Source organism: Saccopteryx bilineata, chromosome 4 (assembly GCF_036850765.1).
Source record: "Saccopteryx bilineata isolate mSacBil1 chromosome 4, mSacBil1_pri_phased_curated, whole genome shotgun sequence".
Taxonomy (NCBI): domain Eukaryota; kingdom Metazoa; phylum Chordata; class Mammalia; order Chiroptera; family Emballonuridae; genus Saccopteryx; species Saccopteryx bilineata.
The window spans coordinates 292,654,268-292,666,588 of NC_089493.1; the positions used below are offsets into that span (position 1 = coordinate 292,654,268).

Sequence of the window (12,321 nt, forward strand, 5' to 3'; positions counted from 1 at the left end):
CGGTGGAGTACAGGATCGCTCTGGTTGAGGGAACACCCCGGGTAAAGGTGTGGAGTAGAGACTGTTCATGACCACACAAGCTGTGAGTGAACAGGGGGGAGGAAGACGGGGAGGCGAGAGGAAGGCTGGAGGGAGGCTGGAAAGATTGGCGAGGCCGGCTTGTTACAAGCAACTGAAAGGCCAGACAAGATCCATCGCAGGCTGTCAGTAGTGGAGAGATGTAACCACATCTTGTCTTGGAACGTTCACTCTGGTTCCTGTGTGTGTGTGTGTGTGTACTTGTGAGTGTGTAGAGGCAAGGGTGGGGGTTGGGATAAGAGTGCAGGAAGATGAACTAGACAGCTGTTGTACCAAACCAGGAGAGGTTTGATGAGGGCTCCATTAAGGTTATTAAAATATATATATATGATATATATATGATATATATATATATCATATATATATATATATCATATATATATTACTCAGTTTAAAAAGTCAACTGTGCGGTCCTGGCCAGTTGGCTCAGTGGTACAGTGTCAGGCCAGCATGTGGAAGTCCTGGGTTCAATTCCCAGTCAGGGCACATAGGAGAGCGCTCATCTGCTTCTCCACCCCTCCCCCTCTCCTTTCTCTCTGTCTCTCTCTTCCCCTCCTGTAGCCAAGGCTCCACTGGAGCAAAGTTGGCCGGGGCACTGAGGATGGCTCCATGGCCTCCACCTCAGGTGCTAGAATGGCTGAGATTGCAGCAGAGCAACACCCCAGATGGGCAGAGTGTCGCCCCCTGGTGGGCATGCTGGGTTGATCCCAGTTGGGCACATGCAGGCATCTACCTTCTGCCTCCCCCCACCCCCTAGCTTCTCATTTTGGAAAAATAAAAAGTCAACTATGCAAGAATACTTAAAGGCAGTGAAGGTGTCTTCCCCTCCACTCTTTCCCCACTCCCAGTGCCTTTCTGGGTGTTGGAGAAGCCACATCTCGGTGTTCATCTCAGGGGAGCCCCTCCTAGACAGAGCCCTCCACACCTGCACATGTGACTGCTGACGTCCCCTCCCCACATTAAGAGTTCTCCATCTTGCATTTGACTTTTCCCTTCTCTTCCCTGGACAGAAGAGAACTGTTTAACGGCAACAGTGGAGCCCGGAAGAATGCTCTCAAGATCCTAGTTGTCATCACGGATGGAGAAAAGTATCAAGATCCCTTGGAGTACAGCGATGTCATCCCTGAGGCAGACAGAGAGGGTATCATTCGCTACGTCATTGGGGTAGGCAATGTGGCTCTCTGGCCTGACGCTTCTGCGGGGGGTGGGGGTGGGGTGGGGGTGGGTGCCTGCTTAGATACGCTCTTTCTTCAGTTAGCAAATATCAATAAAATCAAAGTGGGGCAGCAGTCACTGCTAGCCCGTGTGTGTGTGTGTGTGTGTGTGTGTGTGTTAGTTAACTATTGTCACAACAAGGCTGTAACAAAACTAGCCAAAAAGTTCAGTGGTTTAAAATAGCGGGCGATTTTCCTGGTCTCAGCTGGGCTTCCTCCTGCACCTGTGATCCGTGGCACGCGGGTTGGCAGCCCTGCTGGTCCTGGCTGGCCTCTCTCCATTTCTGAGAGTTGCCAGCTCTGTCTGTCTGCCGGTCAGAACCGGTGGAAACAACAGGGGTACCACGGCTCCTCTGCTCAGAGTCTCGTCCTCCAGTGGGCCCGTTCGGGCCTGGGCACGGCCTCCTGGTGAAGGCAGAGGCGCCGACGGGCCGGTGGCAGTGTTGCAAGCACTTGTTCAGGCCTCTCTTTGCACCCAGTTAATAACACGCGAGACGTGTGGCTGCACCCTGAGACTGCACACGGGGCTGAGTCCTCTGCCCAGAAGGAGAGGGCGCAGCAAAGCCCGGGGAAATGGCTCGGATACAGGAATTGGTTAAAGACTGGGGTCGTGAATGTCATCAGACTACCACAGTACCTTGTGCGACACAGGGAAAGGCACATGACTGGGCAGGTAGTAAACACCTGCATATAAGGAAAAAGGCTCCCCTTGCCCTGGAGGGGGGTCAGCCCCGCGCCCGGAGGCCTGGCACAGCAACAAGACTGAAGGCTGCATCCAGGAACCGGCCGCTCTCTTGACAGAATCCCTTGCACAGTGTACAAGCTGCTCTACTATACTCAGCAGCCCTGTCCCGGGGCCTTCTGGGATATTCCCTCTTGTGACAAATGTTATCTCTGATATTTTCCTGCACAATTTTCTTTGATGGATAAGATTGTTACCCTTGGCTCTGGCTGGTTGGCTCAATGGTAGAGAGTCAGCCCAGCCTGTGGAAGTCCCGAGTTCAATTCCCGGCCAGGGCACACAGGAGAAGCGCCCATCTGCTTCTCCACCCCTCCCCCTCTCCTTTCTCTCTGTCTCTCTCTTCCCCTCCCACAGCCAAGGCTCCATTGGAGCAAAGTTGGCCCGGGTGCTGAGAATGGCTCTGTGGCCTCTGCCTCAAGTGCTAGAATGGCTCAGATTGCAGCAGAGCAACGCCCCAGATGGGCAGAGCATCGCCCCCTGGTGGGCATGCTGGGTGGATCCCGGTTGGACGCATGTGGGAGTCTGTCTGTCTGCCTCCCCGCTTCTCACTTCAGAAGAAGAAAAAAAAAAGATTGTTACCCCCCGGACAGTGTCTGATTTGGCCTCTGTCCCTTGATAACAGGTGGGATCTGCCTTCAACCGGGATTCATCCCGACAAGAGCTCAACACCATTGCATCCAAGCCAGCTCGCGAGCACGTGTTCCAGGTGAATAACTTCGAAGCTCTGAAGACCATTCAGAACCAGCTTCAGGAAAAGATCTTCGCGATTGAGGGTGAGCTAAGGTTCTGTGTTTCTGAAGAGCCCCCCAAAGTCATCCCCTTACCCCCAAACAGATCTTCCTCTCTAGAAACTGGGACCCCCTGCCCCTTGGTACCCTGACCCTCAGCATCAACTCTCTCTCTGCTTCTCCAGTCCCCAGGAACCCTGGCTTCACTGGGTCAGTACCTTTGGCGTAGAAGGATCTAGGCTTTTATCTGTCATTTTGCAACTCTTGGCCACAGGCCGAAAAATTGGAGGGTAGGGGAGCCAAGCTCCACAGAGTATTTTTCTAAAAATTTTAATATTTTGCCAACATTTGTCTGTTTGGTTCACTGCTGTTTTCCCAGTGCCTCGAATAGAGCCCAGAGTAGAATTTAAATCATGCCAAGGGTAGAATTTAAAAATTGGGGGAAGGTTCAGAATCAATCTGGATTTATGATTTCTCTTGAAAAGTTGGAAGATTACCCGCCTTGAGAGTTGACTGCATTCCCGATGGCAAAAAGTGGCTGGAGTCAAAGAGCCACCATCCCTTTAAAAGGGGCATAGGCTTCCCAGTCTAACATAGCTGTCACCTGAGGGCCCCTTTGGCCACCATAGCAATTTGTGCTTTTCTTTTGAGGAATAGAAAACTATTTACTTGACCAGTGTTACCAGTATTTACAATAAAATAAACGATATCCACTTGCATAACATTCTGTTTACTACAAAGTCATTGCTTTTCCTGGCTTCTGCTGAACCAGTAACCTAAATACTGAGGCTGAGACTCCGTGTAAGGAATGAATTGAGGTAAAGAGAGTGAAGAGTCTAGAGTACAAGTTTTCCCACCCTTTTTTTCCTCAGCAGGTCCTAAATTGCCAACATTTCTAACCACCTGATTAAGTTTCCATGGGCAAAGTCTTACACGTTCTAGGAATCGTGACTTTTTAGTCAACGTAGCTCAGGGATCTACACTTCTTAGTAAAGGGACGGTCCACCAGGAGGAACGTGTGCGCAAGTCTTGCTTGCCTAATGAAACGCAATAGTTTTAATTACTTTTCTTATTCGGGTGGGGAAGTTGTTGGTAGTGATAAAGTTTTTCTTTCAGGGGTTTTGCAAATAAACTTGCACTTGTGATTGTAGGTATAGATATAGATTCTGATACGGCTGCTTTTAAGTTATTCAATTTAAACCGCTTACGTTATATTTAGGTTGCCCAATTAATTACAAATTCTCTATTTAATTTCAAAGGTTTTAAAGCTTCAGGAAAAATTTCAATTGAAATTGAAGTGACTTATATGTTAGGTTGCTGAAAATGTGGAGCTTATCCATGGTTGTGAAATGTTGTTTTTGTTTTGGTAATTTTGTTTTAAAGGAAAGAAACAAAAACCACTTTCATATGTATTTTATGTATACATATGTATACATACCAAAACTGCCAAGTAAAGAAAAAAATCCAGAATGATCTTTAGCACATGTGAATTAAACACAGATTCTGACTCAGTGACGGCTATGGAGATTTCCCCCAACCCTTAGGAAAGATGTTCTCTAATGCAGAGGAAAAAATATAGTATGGTATCAATTGTTCTTTTCTGATAAAGGAAGCAACTACAGAAAGCTTTTGTTCAAAGCAAACAGTGCTGGCTCTGGTCAGGTGTGGCCTGGCATGTGGAAGTCCTGGGTTTGATTCCTGGCCATGGCACACAGGAGCCGTCTGCTTTTTCACCTCTCCCCCTCCCCTCCTCTGTCTCTCTCTCTCTCTCTTCCTCTCCTGCAGCTATGGCTCTAATAAGCAAGTTGCCCCCCTCCCCCCAGCAGTGAAGCTGGCTTCGTGGCTTCTGCCTCAGGCACTAAAATAGTTTGGTTGCTGAGCAACGGAGCAACAGGTTCCAGATCGGCAGAGCATCAGCCCCAGCCAGGGAGTTGCAGGGTGGATCCTGGTCGAGGCGCCTGTGGGAGACTCTCTGCCTCCCTGCCTCTCACTTGATAAAAGGAACAAACAAAAACAAGAAAACAAAGGAAGCAGTGCTATGTTACCTCAAAACAAACATATCAAACTTGATTTTCATTGGAATGTAGTTATTTCTTCATGCTAACAAATAAAAAACCCAAGACCCAGATTTCATATCTATAATACAGATATAAAGCAATGCAAACAATTATTGGGCTTTGTCTTCTGGACAGGAATGCCGAGTTACTCTCTCTTCATAAAAAGCGGTTACAATTTGAGGACACTTCATATTTGCTTTTTTTTGCCAGCTCCAAGCTGGCCTCATCTGAGTCTCTGCATTTCCTGAAGAACATTGACCCTCCACTGCTGCCTGGGGCCCCAGCTACTCATCCAGGATCAAGACCTCGGGCAGAGCCCCTTGGTTGACCAGCAGCCCCTCTTTTCTTTAATTTACTGTCATCAGATGCACTGTCCGATAAAGATTTCCTTTCTGTACCCTCTTTTTCTTTACCCACTTTTTAAGGATGAAGAAACGCTTCCGTGAACTGGACGATCTAAGTTCTCTTTCTGACTCCCAAGGCTGGCCAGCGTCCGGGGGTCCTTCCGCTTTGGGAGGTGCTCCACGGTCCCCTTCACGGGGGTCAGCTCGATCCTTTCCCCCCTACAGATTCTTCAGTCTCGGCCCCTTCAACCCTTTTACTCTTTCCGTTCAATGTGGTTTTACTGGAGGCCGTTGTTGATTGCAGACTGGAAGAGCTATTCACCGCCTCCCCGAGGCTCCAGTGCCCCGGTGTCTAGGGTCCTGAGCACTTTCTGCTCGGGCCACAGCCGAGGGTAGGGTGGCCGGGACTGGTCGCCTTCCTGTGTGAATTTCCAGCCCCTGTTTTGGGCTCTTCTTCCTTCTTTAACGTAGAAAGCTCTCCTCACAGGTACTCAGACAGGAAGTACCAGCTCCTTTGAGTACGAGATGTCTCAGGAAGGCTTCAGCGCTTCCATCACTCCGGTGAGTGGTCCTTCCTTCAGCTGGGGGGGGGGGCGGGGAGGAGAGGCTCCCGGGGTGGGGGCTCTGCTCTGTGATGGGTAGTGCTTGGTGGCAGGCACTTCTTTGATGGGCAGCAGTGGTCCTCTCTTGCTTCTTTGTCAATCCTGTTTCCTTTTATTTTTTCTTTCATTGAGATCTAGTGATTGTATGACATGATATTAACTTCAGGTGTACACCGTAATGATTCCATACACAGTGTATGTCTATATGGGGAAGTGACCGCCACAGCAAATCTAGTTAACATCTATTACCACACATAGCTACAATTTTTTTTTTCCCCCTTAGGACGAGAACTTTGAAGATTTATTCTCTTAGCAACTTTCAAGTAAACAATACACTATTATTAACTATGGTCACCATGCTGTATTTCCCATCCCCAGGATTTATTTATTTTATAATTAGAAATTTATTGATACCTTTTGATCACCTTTACTCATTTCGCCCACTTCTCATTCCTGGCCTTTGGCAATCATCAATTTGTTTCCGTATCTATGAGTTCTTCTTCTTCTTTTCAGACCCTCTCTATACGTGAGGTCGTGTGGTACTTGCCTTTCTCTGTCTGACCCATCTCACATGGCCTCATGCTCTCCAGGTCCACTCGTGTTGTCGCGAAGGACAGGATTTCCTCCTTCTTCTTCTTTTTTCATGGCTGAATGACATTCCATTTCATATACCACCTCGTCTTTACGCACTCACACATGGACGGACCCTTGGGCTGCTTCTATGTCTTGGTTGTTGTAAGTAATGCTGCAGTGAACATGGGGCACGGATATCTTTTTTTTTTGAGTTAGTGTTTCCCGTTTCCTTTAGAGAAATATCTAGAAGCGGAATTGCTGCATGATGTGGTAATTTTTTTTTTTTAATTTTTTGGAGAAAACTCCATACTGTTTTGCGTAGTGGTTGCACCAATTTACATTCCCACAGCAGTGCACAGGGCTTCCTTTTCTCCACATCCTCGCCAACGCTTGTAACTTTTTGATGACAGCCATTCTGACAGGTGCGAGGTGATATCTCATTGTGTTTTTTTTGTTTTTTTTGTATTTTTCTGAAGTTGGAAACGGGGAGGCAGTCAGACAGACTCCCGCACGCACCCGACCGGGATCCACCCGGCACGCCCACCAGAGGGCGATGCTCTGCCCATCTGGGGTGTCGCTCTATTGCGACCAGAGCCATTCTAGTGCCTGAGGCAGAGACCACAGAGCCATCCTCAGTGTCCGGGCCAACTTTGCTCCAATGGAGCCCTGACTGTGGGAGGGGAAGAGAGAGAAGAGAGGAAGGAGAGGGGAAGGGGTGAAGAAGCAGATGGGCGCTTCTCCTGTGTGCCCTGGCTGGGAATCGAACCCGGGACTCCTGCATGCCAGGCCGACGCTCTACCACTGAGCCAACCGGCCAGGGCTTCATTGTGGTTTTGATTTTGTTGAGTGATGTTGAGCACTTTTTCATGTACCTCTTGGCCATCTGTATGTCTTTTCTGGAAAAATGTCTATTTGGATTTTCTGCCCTCTTTTAAATCAGGTTGTTTGTTCTCTTGCCGTTGAGTTGTATGAATTCTTTGTATATTTTGGATATTACCCCCTTGTCAGATATATGACTGAAATATATATTTATATTCTCCCATTCCATTAGTTCCCCTTTCATTTTGTTGGTGGCTTTCTTTGCTGTGCAGAAACTTTTTAGTTTGATGTAGTTCCACTTGTTTCTTTTTGCTTTTGGTGTCAAATAAAAAAAAAAGTTATTGCCAAGATTGATGTCAAGGAACTTACCCCTATGTTTTCTTCTTGGAGTTTTATGACCTCAGGTCTTATGTTCAAATGGTTAGTCCACTTTGGATTAGTTTTTGTGCCTGGTGGAAGGCAGGGCCCGGTGTCATTCCTCTGCGTGTGGCTGTCTAGTTTCCCCAACGCCATTTGCTAAAGAAATTGTCCTTCCCTCATTGTATATTCTTGGTTTCTTTGTTGTGAGTTAGTTGAGCACATAGGCGTGGGTTTATTTCTGGGCTCTCTATTCAGTCCCATTGGCCCACGTGTCTGTTGTTCTGTCAGTACCATCCTGTTTTGATTTCTGTAGCTTAGCAATATAGTTTGAAATCAGGAGAGGCAATGCCTCCAGCTTTGTTCTTCTTTCTCAAAACTGCTTTTGTTACTTGGGTGTTTCTGTGGTTCCATACAACTTTTAGGGTTGTCTGTTCTATTTCCGTGAGAAATGCCATTGACATTTTGTTCTTTTTTTTAAAAAAAATTATTTATTCATTTTAGAGAGGAGAGAGAGTGAGAAAGAGAGAGAAAGAGAGAGAGAGAGAAGGAGCAGGAAGCATCAACTCCCATATGTGCCTTGACCAGGCAAGCCCAAAGTTTTGAACTGGCGACCTCAGCATTCCAGGTTGACGCTTTACCCACTGCGCCACCATAGGCCAGGCACCACTGACATTTTGATAAGGATCGCACAGAGCTATAGATTGCTCAATCCGGTTCTTTCTCGTTTCCAGAATGGTCCCTTGCTGGGTGCTGTGGGAAGCTTTGATTGGGCTGGTGGAGCCTTTCTGCATGAGTCAGAGGATAAGATCAGCTTCATCAACACAACCAGGGTCGATTCAGACATGAATGACGCTTACCTGGGTGAGTAGAGAGAACGGGGTCACCCTAAGAAAGGGTCAGAGCGTGGCATCACTCAGTCATCTCAGGTGTCACTGGGTCTTTCGTAAGCTGTCGGCATAGCTCGAAAGACAGACATTTTGAAATTTCATTTTCATTATGTTAACAAAGAGGAATGGAGTGTGGGGTCCAGTTACCCCAACCCCCAAGCATGGAGCTGCCCCTACTCAGCAGAAAAGCCTGCTAGAGGGAGCAAGGGTCTGCAAGGAAAAACACTTCTCTTGGTTTATCATCTGTAGGTTATGCAACCGAAGTCATCATGCGAAGCCGGGGACACCTCCTGGTTCTGGGGGCGCCGCGGTATCAGCACACTGGCCTGGTGGCGATGTTCAGACAGAACGCTGGTGTCTGGGAGAACAACGCTGTCATCAAGGGCCAAAAGGTGAGTGCAGGGCATGAGGACCACCCCTGTGCAAGTGGAGGAAACCTGGGGGCTGAGGGAGTCCGGGATGGGAGTCGCAGGGGGCCCCCCGAGTGCCACAGCTGGGTAGAGGAGCCTTCAGGGGGCTTTGAGCTGGAAACGCCCAGGACCAGCTTTACACTTGAGAATATTCAAACAACAATAAACAGTAACATGACCTGGCCTGACCAGGTGGTGGCGTAGTGGATAGAACATCGACCTAGGATACTGAGGACCCAGGCTGGAAACCCCGAGGTCGCCAGCTTGAACGCAGGCTCACCAACTTGAGTGTGGGATTGCTGGCTTGAGCGTGGGATCATAGACATGACTCGTGGTCACTGGTTTGAGCCCCAAGGTCACTGGTTTGAAGTCCAAGGTCACTGGCTTTAGTCCAAGGTCACTGGTTTGAGCATAAGGTTGCTGGCTTGAGTCCAAGGTCGGTCATCAGCTTAAGCAAGGGGTCACTGGCTCGGATGTGTGAGAAAGCAATCAATGAACAACTTAGGTGCCGCAACTATAAGTTGATGCTTCTCATCTCTCTCTTTTCCTATCTATTTGTCCCCCCTCTCTCTTTCTCTCTCTTTTGCTAAAAATAATAATAATATAATAACATGACCTGTACAGAGCTCTATATGAGTCTACCTGTATATAGAGTTGGTATTCAACATTACATAATTAATATAGACACATTAGTTACTAAAGTATTGAAACAATTGCACACCTGTCAGTAGATAACTATTTCCCTGAGGTGGCCCCCACCTTGCACACTGGCCCCTCCCTCGGCACTCTTTGAGCGTCCCCAGCGACTGTGAAGTCAGGCTGGGCACCTCGGGGGACCTCTGGGACCTAGCCAGCTGAGTTTCTAGTTGGTGCTTGAGCAGTCCTGACGGTTCAATAGTTTAAGTATTACCCCTGCAAAAGCAGCATGGTGGCTCTTGTGTGTTGCGTGTGAGGTAATAATCTTTAGTCATGATCATCCTCGCAAGTTCCTGAAATAGGACTGTACCTATGATACCGTGCCTGTAGTGTGTGTGTGTGTGCGCGCGCGCGCGTGTTCCTTTAAATTTCCTCTGGGGTTCTCTTTGGTCTGCAATGAATGCCTCATATGTGGATGAAACCAGTTTGCTTTGAGACCCGAGCAATCTTACCGTAATTCTTTGTCAATAGTCAGATTCTTCATGTGCTCTTCAAAGGTTTTACCAGCACATACTGACTATGGACGGGCGTCAGTGCCTGGCCCGTGGAAGGGGTGCGGTGGCGGAGAATGTATGAGCGGATGCCAGGAAGCCCAGTGTGAACGTGTTGCTACTTCTCTGTTTTGTGTGTGCGGTCAAGGACCACATGGGGAAGGTTGGCTGGCTGGTCAGCTTCCCCACCGCGCACAGCATTAAACATGCAAACTAGAACCAAGGATGACAAATACTTCAACTGGAACACTCTGAGAGCAAACGGGAGGGGCGCCCCCATGCAAGCAGGAGGGGAGGCTTCAGGAAGGAAGTGAGAATCAGTGAGAATCAGGGAGGCCAAGAGCGAGGGAAGGAGGAGCAAGTGTGAGCTCAGAGTGTGTGACTGTGCAGGTGGGGTTCATCTCAGATTCACCCGCAGCCTCCATTTCTGCCGCCACCAGCCTGGTCGCGGCCCTCGCCACCTTTCCCGTGGATCTGGCTGTTTGTTGCCTTCTCACTGGTCTCCCAAGGTCTCATCTTGCCTCCCACAGATCCACAGAAAGAGGGTGAACTTCCCAAATGAGAAACTGTCTATATCAGTCTTCAGTTTAAGACCATTTGCTCACCACAGACCAATATCTAACTAAGATTTTAAAAGTTTCAACAAAAGAGATCCACTTTCTTCTTCTTTTTCTCAATAAATGTACGAGTGAGCGAAAGTAAGTTTACAAGGTGTCAATATGCAAAACACAGCTTTTCTTTCTTGTATTATTATTCCTTAATTATTGTATTATTTTCCATACGAACAACTTGTAAACCTACTTTTGCACCACCATGGATATTGGAAGAATTCTTGCAGGTTGACAGAGTTTGAAAAACTCACAGTTAACCTGTATAGCCTAGAAATACTGAAAAAAAAAATTAAGGAAAAAGTATGTTACGAATACATAAAATAGGAAACATATGACATATGAAATATGTGTTAGTCAACTGTTTAAGTTATTGGTAAGGCTTCTGGTTAACAACAGGCTATTCGTAGTTAAGTTTTTGGAAAATCAAATGGTATATGTGGATTGCATTTACATAGGGCGGGGGTAGATCTAAATCCCCTCAACGTTCAAGGTCAACTGTATTATTAGCAAACTGAACCTGACAATCCATAAAAGGGCTAAGAAGATTTTATGACCAAGTGTAGTTTAGCTTAGCAATGCAAGGCTTGTTCAACAATGTTGCAGAATGAGCACACTGACGCTAACATGCAGAAGAAAATGCGAGGGACCCAGAACAGCCAGAAGAATCCTGAAAAAGAAGAAGGACATTGGAAGACTCACACTATCCAATTTCAAAACTTAGCTACTGTTGACTGAAGAATAATACCAGCTGGGTGTTTTGTCACCAAAGAGGATTTCTTTGGGGGGGGGGAAGGGTTGCAACACAGTGCATGCAGAGACGGCAAGCCACGCGCACACGGTGGCCTGCGTGCCAAGTCTGAGGGGTATTTATAGAAGGGAAAAGGAAGTTAAGGAAAGGGGAAATCAGAACCTTAAAGCGTCTTTATAAACATAGTGAAGTAGCAGGGTACCAAAAATAAGTATCTGGAAATGAGTTGCATTTTTTCCCTTCTTTTTCTTTTTCTTTTTTTTTTTTTTTTTGTATTTTTCTGAAGCTGGGAATGGGGAGAGACAGTCAGACAGACTCCCGCATGTGCCCGACCGGGATCCACCGGCACGCCTACCAGGGGCGATGCTCTGCCCACCAGGGGGCGATGCTCTGCCCCTCCAGGGTGTCGCTCTGCCGAGACCAGAGCCACTCTAGCGCCTGGGGCAGAGGCCAAGGAGCCATCCCCAGCGCCCGGGCCATCTTTGCTCCAATGGAGCCTTGGCTGCGGGAGGGGAAGAGAGAGACAGAGAGGAAGGAGAGGGGGAGGGGTGGAGAAGCAAATGCGCGCTTCTCCTATGTGCCCTGGCCGGGAATCGAACCCGGGTCCCCCGCATACCAGGCCAATGCTCTACCGCTGAGCCAACCGGCCAGGGCCTTCCCTTCTTTTTCAAGTGAGAGGAGGGAGATAGACAGAATGACTCCCACACGCACCTTGACCGGGATCCACCTGGCAACCCCTGTCTGGGCCAATGCTCTGCCCATCTGGGGCCATGCTCGCAACTAAGCTACAGTACCTGAGCCGGGGGCTCCATGGAGCCATCTTCAGCACCCAGGCTGATGCATTCGAACCAATTGAGCCATGGCTGCAGGAAGGGAAGAGAGAGAGTGAGAGAGAGAAAGAGAGAGAGGGAGAGAGAAGGGGGAAGGAGGGGGTAGAGAAGCAGATGCAGCTCTTCTTTTG

The 12,321-nt window shown here is 48.1% G+C and overlaps 1 protein-coding gene across 1 annotated transcript in view; it reads left to right on the top strand.

The window, feature by feature from the left end:
• The window catches only part of ITGAM (integrin subunit alpha M), a 53,935-nt gene that overhangs the window by 18,710 nt on the left and 22,904 nt on the right, over nucleotides 1-12,321 (top strand). The window contains exons 8-12 of the mRNA XM_066275748.1: nucleotides 1,089-1,242; nucleotides 2,657-2,807; nucleotides 5,651-5,724; nucleotides 8,249-8,378; nucleotides 8,654-8,796. Of these exons, the coding sequence (XP_066131845.1) occupies nucleotides 1,089-1,242; nucleotides 2,657-2,807; nucleotides 5,651-5,724; nucleotides 8,249-8,378; nucleotides 8,654-8,796 (652 nt within the window). The remainder of the gene's footprint in view (nucleotides 1-1,088; nucleotides 1,243-2,656; nucleotides 2,808-5,650; nucleotides 5,725-8,248; nucleotides 8,379-8,653; nucleotides 8,797-12,321) is intronic.